The sequence below is a fragment of the Ursus maritimus genome, unplaced genomic scaffold, assembly GCF_017311325.1.
Source record: "Ursus maritimus isolate PB19 unplaced genomic scaffold, ASM1731132v1 scaffold_26, whole genome shotgun sequence".
In the NCBI taxonomy this organism is placed as follows: domain Eukaryota; kingdom Metazoa; phylum Chordata; class Mammalia; order Carnivora; family Ursidae; genus Ursus; species Ursus maritimus.
Window position 1 is genome coordinate 38,675,201 of NW_024425119.1, and position 14,065 is coordinate 38,689,265.

The following is a 14,065-nucleotide window of genomic DNA, read 5'->3' on the forward strand; positions in this document are numbered from 1 at the left end:
TTTCCTGCTACTTTTTCTTATGTAGAGGCCGGGTTGGTTGAAATGGATTCAGAATATGAGAGTGGAATGTGGGAAAGAAAAGACGACTAGAATGGCAAGTTGAATGAGAAGAAAACTTTACTCCTAAATGTGTATGCAAAACTCAGGCTGGGAATAGCATGTAAAAGTGCTGTACAAATAAAATGAAATGGAGTTAAGTGCATTAATGTCTTTAAGATCCTGTTGTGACAACATAGAAGAAAAACATAGGGAAGTCTCAAACTATCCTGAGAAAGGACCAAGAGAAAACAACACTTGAAGTGAAATCAGACAGAAGAGCATTAGATATTGACATGATCTTCCAGATCTGATGGTAGTAGGAAGAAAACTATGAATGCTCCTTCCTAGAGCCTTTCAGCACTGAAGAATTATCCAATTGTCAGGGCTGGGGCGACGGGGATGGGGGGGAGCTTCTCTTCCAGGAGGCTTCTCACTAGACAGCCTCTGCCTGGGCCAGGCTGGTCCTCCCAAGGGCCCTCACCATGGCCCCCTTCATTTCCTTGTTTCGAAAACTATAGATGATGGGGTTGCACATGGGGGTGATGATGGTGTAGAGGAGGGAGAAGGGCTTGTCTTTGTCAGGGCCATGTGTGCTGCGAGGGTTCATATAAGAGAACATGGCTGAGGTGTATAAAAAGATGACCACAGTCAGGTGGGAAGAGCAAGTAGAGAAGGTCTTTCCACGACCTGAGGAGGAGGCTCTGCCGAGGATGGAGGCCAGGATACGAGCATAAGAGATGACAATGAGCACCATGGGGCTGAGCAGCACCACGATGGCATCGGCAAAGATCATCTTCAGACTAAACTGGGGATCTCCACAAGAGAGAGCGATCACTATGGGGGCCTCACAGAAGAAGTTTTCTATGTGGTTGTTTCTACAGAAGGGATTCCGGAATGACATATACTCAAGAAAGATGCCATTGATCAGCCCAAAGAACCAGGCAGTACTCACCAGCTTCATGCAGACCTGCCGGCTCATGATCTGGGCATAGCTGAGTGGGTGGCAGATGGCAACATAACGGTCATAGGCCATAAAAGCCAAGAGGATGCACTCGGCCACTCCCACGCAGAAGACCAAGTACATCTGGGTCGAGCAAGAGACAAAGGAGACAATGTGGTTCTTGACCACCAGGTGGATCAGCATCTGTGGGATGGTGGTGGTGATGAAGCAGACATCCAGGAAGGATAGGTGGCCAAGGAAGAAGTACATGGGGCTGTTGAGCCTGGGGTCTGTCCAGGTGATGAAGATGATGAGGCCATTCATGGCCATGGCAAGGCTGTAGAGGGCTAGGAAGAGGGCAAAGAGCAATGCCCGCGTGGAAGAGGAGCTCTGCTCAAAGCCCACGAGGATAAACTCTGCCACTGTGCTGCCATTCCTTAGGTCCACTGTCTTGGACCTGCTTGAGGAGGGAGGACAGGAAAAGCACAGGTGAGATAGCTGTAGGGGAAGTAAGGTACTCACTTGCACCCAGAGATCCAGCTATAAAAGAACAATGAGTGACGGTAAATGTCTTGGAACTTTAGTAAACTATGTAATTGGCAATATGTGGGCAGTGAAGTTGCCAGGGTCACCACAGGCTGCATACATGGAGTTGCAATATCAAAAATTGAGGAAGCGATGGTTATACTTTATTCTGGTTTGGTCAGGCCTCAAATGAAGTACTGCATCTGCTCCAGGGCCCTAAATATTGAAGGACTAGCCACTAACCAAAATGTGTTCAGAGGTGCAAAACTAAGATGGTTGGGCCTGGAACCCATGCCAAATGAGGAAAGGTTTAAGAAACTGAGGAATGGAGTATTTGAGGGAAGGGCATGGTGGTTGTTAGCTCATAGAAGAGCATATTTAGGAAGCACGTGGGAGATGTTTAAAGACATATGTTTCTAGAAGAAGAAAGTGCTTAGTCTAGTGTATGTATTTTAAACGATAAATGGGTTGAAGTTTCAGAGGAAACAGGTAACATTCTAGCCCTCAGCATTGCCTCTTAGGTGAGAATGATTTGTATTACTCTGGAAACAGCTATGCTTACCAGTCATCCACCCTCTTTCCAGACTCCCTCTCCCAGTGGTTGGTGCTGCTGCATCGACCACCCACGCAGCGCATGCTGGAGATGGGGCCTGGTTGTGAGCTCTAGCGTGCTTTCCCAATAGGAGAAGTTTTCCTACAGGGGTTGGAACTCAGGGCTAAGCACTTTTGGGTGGAAAGGATGCAACCATTGCTGAGACAAGGGAAGCTATGAGCAGGGCACAAATTCAGCCTTTCTGGAATGGACCTTCTGAAAACTTTGATCTGTCCCTTTGCTTCCAGGATAAGTCTTGTTCTTTTCCCATGATCAGAGAATGAGCATTCAGAATTCTCATGTTCTTTTCTCATTATTGTAACTTTTAGGAAGTCATTATGTTCATAGTAAATCTCTCTTGTGCTCTTCATCTTGTCTTGGAGTTAGGATATCAGATAGATCCTTTCCACTTTCAGATGCTTAGAGATGGTTAGTATATTCCTTCTTAACCTTTAGTTCCTCCAACTACTCTTCTTCATTTCCTTTTCTCTCACTCCTTTTTCTACACACTCTTACTCTACCCCCTCTGGTAGTCTTTCCCCCTTTTTTCTCCACTTCCTCTTCTCACTCTTTTCTTCTCCCTCTCCCTTTCTCATATTTGGTGTGGCTGTCTGCCATTCAGCTACTTCTGGTTGGACTCCCCTCTCTTCTCCATGTCTTTAAACATCTCATGTTGCCTATCTTAATTTTAGAAGAGACCTACCCTGTTACTGCCACTCCTTCCCACATTGGATTCCCTGTAGGTGATTTCCTGATAGGTCAAGGCAGTAGGCCATTCCCGTCATCTGTACTTTGGAATGCTCCCCTAGAACTTGTACTTCGAGTTTCTCCTCTTCGGGCCGAAAAGGCAGGGAGGGTTAGAGAGCAATGTTTAACCCAAGACATGGCCTGGAATCATGGGCCCAGTGGACATGTTAGAGTCAAGGTCTGAGTCTGGGCAAGGGAAGGCGGTGAGCTATGCTCCAGACAAGCCTGGGACTTGTCCAAGAAGAAACTAGGTTCAACCTAAGAAAGCACTAGGATCTATAGGAATATATAAATGCTTATTGTGGTTCACTGTGCCAGGAAGAACGCTCCCTGATACCTGGCATCTAGCGTCCTGTTAACCACTGGGGTTAACCAGTCAAGCATTTGCATAAATAAATAGGACAGTGACTTGAAAATCACATCCTACCTCATTCTGTTGCTTGGCTGGTGATGATGCTTATCACTGAATCACTGCAGCAAACAATAGAGAAAATCCCATGGTGTTTGAAGAAGAACTGTTCCAGGGAGGATGGTCCGACCTGGTGGGCCACTCTGGAAGACAGTTGTGGTGATGACCTCGTTAGTTCTTCAACATCCATACCACAGATGATGAATGTTTACTTAAATAAAAATACCAAGTTACATACGTACTGCACTTTAACTGTCACATATTCCACTTGTTAATAAGCTTACTTGGTTCCACTTTTCCATAGCGTATGTTTTGACCTTCTCAGGACCTTTAATTTTGTCCCAGGGCTAACTGAATTTTAGCACCTTGACTTGAAAACCACATGCTCTCTTAATTGTTACTTGAGGAAACACCAGCAAGAGAATAAGAAAACATTCATTTTCCTTTAGTGCAGACAATCTCATATTATTCTATAACATAAAACGTGTCCTTGCGGTTGTTTCTGACAAAGAATTCTCTGAGCCTGGACATCAGAAATTGTTGCTATGGGCTCTAAACCTACTTGTGAACCTCTAAAATATATTTTTATTGGTGGCCTCAGTCATGGCCATCATAATATTTAAATTGATATCTCACTGTTTTCAGAAAGCTATATACATATATACGTATGAGATTTCTCTGTTAAACCAGAAGCAGATCATGGGATTTTCTTCTGCCAAGGGTACAGATATAAAATAAATAACCACTCATGACCCCTTGGACTTCTTGTTTAAAGAGTCAAGGGTCTGTAATCTCATTTAAATTAACAATAGTTTATAAAGTAGTTCACACATGCCATGACTTTTAATTGTAATTTAAGGATATAATTTAATCTCATCGAAGAATGTCTGTGAAGTTATGTTGGACAATGTAGCTGAACACAGTTTGGCAAGGAGAGAGGAACAGGGAATAAGTTTTCGGCTGTGGGTCTAGACTGGCTTCAGAGTTGACTAATTAACCTACTGTTCTGATTCCTTTTAACACCACTTGCAAGGAAAATAGAACTGTTTCAAAGTTCAAAGAGCCTCTTGGAAGAGCAGTCAACATGAAGGTGGAAGTAGGACTGTTTTAATATCTTACACCCTGTGGTTAACTGTAGACTTAATGGGGTTGGAGGACACATTGCTAGATATTGTTAGGGGTGGGGTAGGTGGGAAATAAGTTCTTCCATATTCCTGATGTTTCCTTCCACATGGATGAAACTGTGATAGCATAACACCCTTGAGCTTTCTCTTCTTCATTCCACCATTCCATGGGGAGTGGAGCGGCTTCCCAGATTGGTGATTTTAGAAGGAGAAACTGAACACGTGTTTTCTATCCCTTTCCTCTCACCTTCTCCTTGGAAGTGAGTGGCCTTCTCCCAGGCAGGTTCTACCCATTTGGGGAGGCTTTGTGGCTGTACAGTCCTGCCAGTTACTGGGGAATAGGTTTGTCTGTCTAACTCTCTGCTTCTGGATTAGGAAGTCCAATTGCTCCAATGTCTGCTTTGTTATTAGTAAAGGTGATGTTTTAACCTCCACCTGCAGACTCTGTCTTATTTCTTAGATGATTCAGAACCAGATGACCCCTCAAAATCCCTAACGATTATTATTAGTAATATGATCACTTATATGGAAATAAAATTTAAACAAAGAAACATGCTAGAGCCTTGATTATAACGACAAGAAACCATGAAGTCACAGTGATGTCTGGGAAAGAGCCTGAGAGGGAAGAGTTCTGCTGATACACGTATGCTGAATGCTCAAGGTATAGTGCTGGTGAGTTCAGGGAGAGAAGTCTATGTTCCTTGATCACAGGAGCACAATGAACAACGTGTGCTACTGTAGACTAGACAGGTGGGAAAATGCCTCATTGTAAGGTTAAGATTCTGATTCCTGTCTTACTTACTGAAGAGGAGCAGGACACTGTTGAATACATTCAACAGTTTTAGCCACAACCTTCCTGTAGCCTTCCTAGCATGCTATGACCACAGGAAAGACAATACGACACAGCACTGTATTGTTCATTTATTCTGGAGAGTATGTTTGTTTTAGGAATGAGATTGGTTCATTTAGTTGTAAATGAACTCATCAGCCTTGTTTAAATTAGGTAGATTCTTAGAAAGCTTCAGCTTCTGTGAGGCTTGGCTATCTACTTGCAGGTCTGCTGTAAATAAAATGTGCCTCTAGTAATTTCAATTCTAACACAGCTTGAAATCTGGCTTCTCTTCCACATACTCTAGCCCCTTCATTTTTTTTTTATAATGATTTTTTATTATATTATGTTAGTCACCATACAGTACATCCCTGGTTTTCGATGTAAGGCTCGATGATTCATTAGTTGTGTATAACACCCAGTGCACCATGCAATACGTGCCCTCCTTACTACCCATCACCGGTCTATCCCATTCCCCCACCCCCCTCCCCTCTGTAGCCCTCAGTTTGTTTCTCATAGTCCATAGTCTCTCATGTTTCATTCCCCCTTCTGATTACCCCCCCTTTCTTTATCCCTTTCTTCCCCTACTGCTCATTCTAGTTCTTATGTTCCATAGATGAGAGAAATCATATGATAGTTGTCTTTCTCTGCTTGACTTATTTCACTAAGCATTATCTCCTCCAGTGCCGTCCATGTTGTAGCAAATGTTGAGAACTCATTCTTTCTGATTGCTGAGTAATATTCCATTGTATATATGGACCACAACTTCTTAATCCAGTCATCTGTTGCAGTAGCCCCTTCATTTTCTGGATTAAATACATAATTTCATGACTGAAAGCCAAAAAGCACTATTTTTCTGAGCAGAAATACTTTATGGTGGATATATTTATCCTGGGGATCATGGAGCTCTAGGGAGTCAGAAGATATGTTTCAGTGTGTCTGTGCACCTCTGAAATGCTATATGAAAACATGTGTGCATGAGAGCATTTTTCTTGAGAGTAAAATGAAGAAAAACATATTTGTTGGTATGGTTGTTGTGAAGACTAAGAGGAAATTTATTCATTCAACCAAAAATGTGTGTGTGTGTAAATATGTATAAATGTAAATCACATAGAACAGTATTTGTAGTAGGGGAAGTGCTCAACAAATCTAAAGTCTCCTTTTCTAGGTCATTGGATAAATAAAAAATATTAGTTAAGACATTTACATTTTTAAATGTCAGTAATCCTCAAAATGCCTGAAGCCTTTTAAAAACTGAATCCGCAAATTAAAAATTATTTCTAAGCATTGTTAAGTTCTGGCAGAACATACAGTACGGTTGTGGGTAGAGATATTTTACAACTTAACTGTGCTATGATATGGTTAAGAGCTCCTACAGGGCATCAATAAAATACTGCGGTATCTCAGAGTAATAAAATAATGAAATACTCAAGGAAAAAGTGTGTAAGAGGAAAAAACATCAACTCCAGAAAAAGATCTGCTAATGACTGACGGATTCAGAGGTTGTTCTTGAAAAGTGCATTTTTATAAAAGGAAAAATGGCCAATGTAAGTGGAAGCATGGATTAAGCCCAGAAAGCCTGAAACTGAAGGTTGAAATTATACCCAAACTTTAAGGAAGACTTTAAGAGGTAGAAAGTGGCCCTAAAAAGATGTTCTTTCAGTAAATTGAGTTATCAGTAGATATGTGATTATTGTGATATACAGGATAGATTCAGTGATGAAAACCAGTTTCTCCTCAATATTTAATAAGGAAGATAGAAACTCCTGTCCAAAACTGGACAACGCCTGGATCCACTGGAGGCCCCAAATTCCATAATGGATGATACTCAGTAATTTTGAAGTCAAATTTATAAAATAAAAAATTTTAATTCATTGGGGCTTCTTTGAGAATTGAGTGAAGATTTCCACTGCTTCTCAAGGCTGAGAACTAAGAGCCAGGCTGAAAACTCGCCTAATTCAATAAGATTAGATCAGCAGTCAGCCTTTAGGAAGAAGGCAAAGGCATCCACCCTCCTGATTCCAGCTCAGACAAGCTACAGTTCCCCTAAAGTGGATACTCAATTTCTTTTTGTTAACTAACAATGAGGATTTAGAAATCAGATTTGAAAAAGCCAAAGAAGGGCCATTAACCATTCAAAAATATAGACCTGAGGGTTGCAGAAAGGGAGGTGGGTGGGGGGCTGGGGTAACTTGGTGATGGGCAATAAGGAGGGCATGTGATGTGATGAGCACTGGGTGTTATATGCAACTAATGGATCATTGAACATTATATCAAAAACTAATGATGTACTACACATTGGCTCATTGAATTTAAATAAAAAAAGAAAAAAAGATACAGACCTGTTGAAAACCTCTAGATAGGAATGAAGGTGAGCCCCAGAATTAGCCTTGCTAAAAGAGAAGGGCAACCAGGATCTAGAGTTCCTTGTTAGTGAGACGGAGTTCATCCACAACCAGAGATCAAGAAGAATACACAAGTTGCAGAGCTGTTTGGAAGATTTTGCCACCTGTCTGTGGAGGAAGAGAACCAAGTAGTTCTATCTAGCTGGATGGTGTCTCACACCAGCAACACTAGAAAGACAGTAACCTACAGTGAGACTCTTTACCAGGAGCAAAAAAGTGAAATTAGAAAGACCTTGTAAGACCAAAGCCATTGTCTGCCAGGCCTACTCTGCATCCTACTGCACTAGCCCCATCAATACAAAGATAGCCCAGGCCCTTACCAAACAAATCCTTACATGGCCAGAAAAAAAAAATTGTTTTCCTTCTGATTTGGTGCATTATTCAGAATGCCCTGTAATTGTGGCATTTCTAAAGATTTTTTAAGAAAGATTTTATGTATTTATTTATTTGAGAGAGAGTGCAAGAGCAAGAACACAAGCAGGGGTGGAAGGAAGGGGCAGAGGGAGAGGGAGATCCCCAGGGCCTTGGGGCTTGATCCCAGGACGTTGGGATCACAAACTGGCCAAAGGCAGATGCTTAACCAACTGAGCCACCCAGGTGCCCCTATAGATTTTAAAATTTGAGAAGTAACTTTGGAACTCCACGATTTTCACTAACGCAGCTGTATGAAATTTGAGGAATTTGGAAATAAAATGGGAAGGCAACAGAAAAGAAATTTTTGCCATGTAGAGCCTAATAAAGTTGTACAGACAAAAGCAAAGGGACCCATGGCTGAGAAGATATTTGGAGGACAGATGTAAATGACTTTTAAGGAAGGACAACTACTCTCAGTGTGAGTCCCTAGAGGCCTCTGCTGGCAACTCTGTTACAACTTAGCAACCCATTTCAATGTCTTAGGAACTCACTTCAGAAGCGTTTCTCTAGACCTACCATTTTCCCTCTTTTCTCTTCTAAGTTCATTCCCAAACCCCTTTTCTTAAGTAAGATGGACACTGAGTAGTCTCTTTGCTCCTCACCGGGCCTTCTCAACAACTGGCTTGCAGCAGAGATTTTATCCCATTGAGGTAAATTGTAGAAATGTTCTAAATTCTCTCATTGTTTCTCTCTTAGTCTTCTGCCTTCCTTCTGCCTCAGAAACCACATTGCTTTGCTCCTGGATCCACTTGAATCTCTCCATATCTCTCTGAAACTGAGGCTCTCTGAAGTACCTGCAGTCCCTGACGATGACCTGGCCAAGGCCAAGTGGTTATAAATGTGCCAATGCTGGGCATGCCAGATGCCTGTCATGGGCTAGATTCCTGTGATGTCCAAAAGGTAAATGTAGGCCACACGTTCTCCCAGAGGACCCTTCTTATTGATCTGCACTAATGGGAGACACCATAAATAATGGAATTACCAAACATAACCTCAATTTCATATCATAGCTGAAGTTCTAACTCCATATTTTGCCTGCCTCCATCTCCTGAGACTTGCTCTTCCATGTCCTTATCCATTGACTCTCTGAGCCCTAATGTGAACTTACAATTCAATTAGAAGCTATAATGAAACCAGAGTACACGTGCTGCTCTTCTCCCTTAACACAGTCACCTTCAATATGGAAACTTAACGAGTAAAACAACCAAGAAACCAAGGGAAAGAGAGAGGAAATGATAATGCAAAGGTATGCCTAATGATCTTCCTCTGAATGTTGAGGGCCTGTGTATATGTCCAAAGAGGGATGAATAACAAATTGAAGAGGAGAATTTAGCAGTCAAGAATTATTGAACTTCGGCAGATTGGATAATTTCGGCTGTTCGGTGGCATTAGTTAATCTGAGCTATTTTGCTATTTAAAATGCCTGAAAGAAACTTGGAATGACTCTAAATAGGTCAGAGAAGAAAGAGAAAAAGTGAGAGATAGTGGGGGGGGGATGCCTACCAATTGAATAGAAGAGAACAAAGCTAAAGCACAGAAAGATTCCTGCACTAAGAAATGGATGATTTTAAAGGTGAATAGTTACATATTTAGAGACTCAAAAACCATCTGGAATTTATCTATCATCTTATAGGGAAGCAGTGAGGCTAGAACGGTAAAGTACAGGCACTTTGGAGGCAGGCATACCTGAAATTCAGCCTTGGCATTGTCACTTATTATAACGTGGAGTTGGTTAGCTGAGACACAGGCTTTTTTCTCCTACAAAACAAGGATTAACTAAAATAACACGTAATTAGAGGGTGCCACAGATTAGACAATAAACAAACATTAGCTTTGATCTCTGTTTCCTCTCCCTCTCCCTGTGGTTTCACTTCACATGTGGAAGGAATACTGTAAAGATCTGGCCAGCTTCCCACATGCAGAAACCCAGAGAAAGAGGAGGCTCTCCTCCATCCTAATGGTTCCTGCCTCTCCCTACCCAGAGGGTCTTTCATCTCACTCAGTTTTTCCCCCCGATATATGTGAGTCCCATTTTCTCTTAATCTGGCTTCCAGAAACATTGCAAAAAATATCAGCCTCAAACTCTGTGCACAATTTCTAGGGGAGGATCATCCTCGAGTCACTTCTTAGCCTCTCTTTCTCCAGGGAACAAGAAAGAAAAATGCCAGATAAACAGAAAATACGGACACACATAAACATATAGAGGAAGGGTTGGAAAAAGAAAGATACGAGAAAAAGTAATCCTGGAGATAGTGGAGAGATCCCATCCACACAAAACAAAAAAAGAAGGAAAAATGTTAAAGCCAAAGAGAGAATTAGAGAGACTGAAACAGAGAGAAGGAAATAGGAAGAGTGTGCATATGTGACAAGATGATGTATACGTGGAAAAGTGATGAACCGGTGGGTCTTTGGGGGAGGGAATAGAGAGAAACATACCAGGAGACAGAGAAGTAAGGACCCAAATCTTGGCACAGAAAAAAATGAGACGAAAAGCCAAAAGTGGAAAAAGAGACTGAGAGGCTGACCAGGCAGGCTGGGCATGGCTCCCTGCTCATGTAGAATCAGAACTAAATAGCCAGGTACTAGGGTTCTGCTCCTTCAAGTTCTAGAAATGAAAGATTGACCTTCTGGATTGTCTCCCTCTCTGCAGCAATTAGAGACATGTCTTCACAAACCAGACCGGCCCCACCAGACACATGCAAGCCAGGTGCCCCTCAGCCAGAGCCATGAGGGCTTGTGGGTGGACTCTGAGAGCCTGATGGAACCTCAGAGGGGTGATCGAGAGAAGAGAGTAGCTGGGAGAGAACTGGAATAGCGTAGACAGTGCTAGGCATCTAGAGAGGGAGAAAGGGACAAGGTGGAGGTAAATGGAGTTTCCTTCATAACCTCTTTGTGCAGAGCCCTGGGGTGATCGGAACACAACTGGTCATTGAGGGAGCCAGGGGGTATTCATCTCTGATGGATGCCAACCAAGTCAGGGTCAGCTTTCAGTGCAGAAGTGAGCACATTCACTGACCTTCTCCACGGGCTTTGGTACATGAAGGTGATGACATTGGCTGTGCTGATCTCAGGCCCAGAGGAGCGATCCACAGGCACAGAGTGAGGGTGCAGTGAATTCTGCTGCAAACCAGCAGCTTGATTATAGGGCAAAAAGGACATGCACACAGGCAGGCGTGAGCTTCTAACTGGTTCCTGTTGGGATCCAAGTGTAATAAGGCCAACTATCTCTTGTGAAGTGTTACCATTCTAACTGGATCCCTGGGGAAAGTCTTACAACAGTTCATTCCAAGGCTCCCTAATGAGGCTATGTCCATGGCAGGTGGCCTGGAAGGTCTAGAATAGTCTCAGGTTTTCCCAGGAAAGTTCTAGTCCGTTTACCAGGTAACTTGATAGACAAGGGGGCCTGGCAAGTATCACTATCCCCGTGTCCTCAGCTTCAAATCTGGGAGCCCTTTAACTCTGGTCTACCAATTTTATTTTGAATTAATTTTCTAGTTAGGGGCTCTGATGACATAGGCAGCATTCCTTGTGTACCCAATTAAATACTTTTTCGTATCATTATGCTACATTCAACACAATAATAAACACTGGCTGTGTACCCACTCTGCTCTAGTCACCTTATTCAACACTAACTACCATCCTCTACCTTTTCCTTATCATACTTCCTTTCTTGAAATCTGGAAGAACCTTCTTTCTCCTGATCCATCCACTGTTCTTCCAAAATCCTGCCTGCCTAGCACTGAATTTGAATCTGCCTAACCCAAAGAACTTCAGTCGTCCTCACATCCCCTCAATCCTCTAAAGCTCCTCTTTCTACTCCTAGAGAGCCTGGACTCTTGTAAAACTGAATTTATGATGCTTGTGTCCTGACTCATTCTAAAGGTGTGGGATGGCTTTTTCTCTGCACTCTACCATACACTTCCACCACCATCACCAAGTCTTGGTCTTACAAAATCTAATTTAATTGGGGCATTTTTGGACCATAACTCAGTTTGGAGGAAGACACGATTTTAAGGCATAAGGCACAAAAACTAAGCTTCAGGACACTGAACTTTGCAGTACAAGATGTCTGACATTCCTTCAGATATCCATCCAAAAACTTCTGAAAAAAAAAAAAGCGCCAATTTGTCAAGTTCTTTAAAAACAGCTATTTTTATACCTTCAATTGATATGCTAAGAAGGAAGGTTACTGGTCTCCTCACTTCCCTATACCTCTCGTCCACAACATTTTATGACCAAATTCCAACCCAAACATGGGGTTTTTCATTCAAACCCCAAATTTGGGTGAGAAAATAATTATAGTTGATCCTGGGACAACTTAGGGGTTAGAGACACCACCCCTGTGTGCAGTCAGAAATCTGCATAAAACTTTAACTCCCCAAAACTTAACAATAGCCTACTGTTGACTGGAAGGCTTATAATCACATAAACAGTAGATTAACACATATTCTGTATATTATAGGTATTATATATTGTATTTGCACAATAAAGCAAGCTAGAGGAAAGAGAATGTTATCAAGAAAATCCTTAGGAAGAGGAAATACATTTAGAGTACTGTACTGTAAAAAGTCCATGTGTAAGAGCCCTTGCACATGTCAGACCTGTGTTGTTCAAGGATCACTTGTAAATCAAAAACAGGGATGTCAAAAGTGGTATAATTTCTAGAGCCATTAGGGCAGCATTGTTAACTCGATCCTATGTGAGGTAAGTCTCTATATTATAATTTCCATTTATTTAGAGTTTCTCTAGTGACATTCCATAAATTTATATGCATCTTTCCATGAAGGATTGACCGTTTTCAGTTGGGTTATTCTTATGTACTTTATATTTTGGATACTATTTAAAGTGGTATCTTAAAATTTCAATTTCCTAATATGTTTGCAGGCATATAGAATGCAATTCAGTTTTTGTGTATCAATTTTGTGTCCGGTAACCTCATTAAAACCTATGAATTTTAATAAGTTATCTGTGCATTCTTTTAGTTTTTCTATGAAGACCACCATACGTCATCTGAAAATGAAGACAGTTTTGCATTTTCATTTCCAGTTCTTATACCAATTACCTATTTCCCTTGCTTTATTGTCCTTTCTAGGATCTTCAATACAATCTTAAGTATGTATACACGATGGAATATTACTCAGCCATCAAAAAATGAAATCTTGCCATCAGCAACGATGTGGATGCAATTAGAGGGTATCATGCTAAATGAAATAAGTCAGTCGGACAAAGACAAATACCATATGATTTCACTGATATGGGGAATTTAAGAAAGAAAAGAGATGGACATATGGAAAGGGCGAAAAGAAAAAAAGGAGAGAGGGAAACAAGCCATAAGGGACTCTTAATGATAGAGAACAAACAAGGGCTGATGAAGGGAGAGTGTGGGGATGGACTAGAAGGGTGACGGGTATTAAGGAGGGCACTTGTTGTGATGAGCACTGGGTGTTATATGTAAGTGACAAATCACTGAATTCTACTCCAGAAACCAGTAACTAATATTGCCAACTAAAATTTAAATGAAATAAAATACAATCTTGAATAAAAGTAGGGATAATGATTACTTAGGCTTATTTATGATCTGAGGGCAATTTTAATGTTTCACTTTGGGAGAAGGATATTTGCTGTTGAGTTTTGGTGTATAATCACTTTAATAGCTTAAGGAAGTTCATTTCTATTCCTGGTCTGCTGAGAAGTTTTTTTTTTTTTTTTTAATTATAACCAGGTATACATGTTTAATAAAACAGATGCCTTTCCTGCATCTACTGAGATGAGCATGTGGTTCTTCTTCATTTGTGTGTTAATCTAGTCATTTACATAATTCATTTTCTGATGTGCAGTCAACTCTGAATTACTGGAATAAACTCAACTTTGTTCACGACATAAGCTATTATATTTTTAATACATTGTGGGAGACAGTTTTCTTTAAGGATTTTGCAACTATGAGAGTGAGATTAGTTGATTTTGTCTTTATTAAGTTTTGGTATTGAAGTTATCACTTAAAAAGTTGAGGTGTTTCCCTCTTTTTCCAGTTATCTAAAATT

At 41.3% G+C, this 14,065-nt stretch overlaps 1 protein-coding gene across 1 annotated transcript; it reads right to left on the bottom strand.

The window, feature by feature from the left end:
- Positions 1 to 11,183, bottom strand: LOC103675600 (olfactory receptor 10AD1). Its single transcript, XM_008704721.2, has 3 exons — positions 10,995 to 11,183; positions 9,711 to 9,782; positions 1 to 1,519 (listed from the first exon to the last, which is right to left on the bottom strand). Exons 1-3 carry the CDS (start codon positions 11,181 to 11,183, stop codon positions 473 to 475), a joined length of 1,308 nt encoding a protein of 435 aa, XP_008702943.1. The 3' UTR covers positions 1 to 472.
- Positions 11,184 to 14,065: the final 2,882 nt, after the last annotated feature.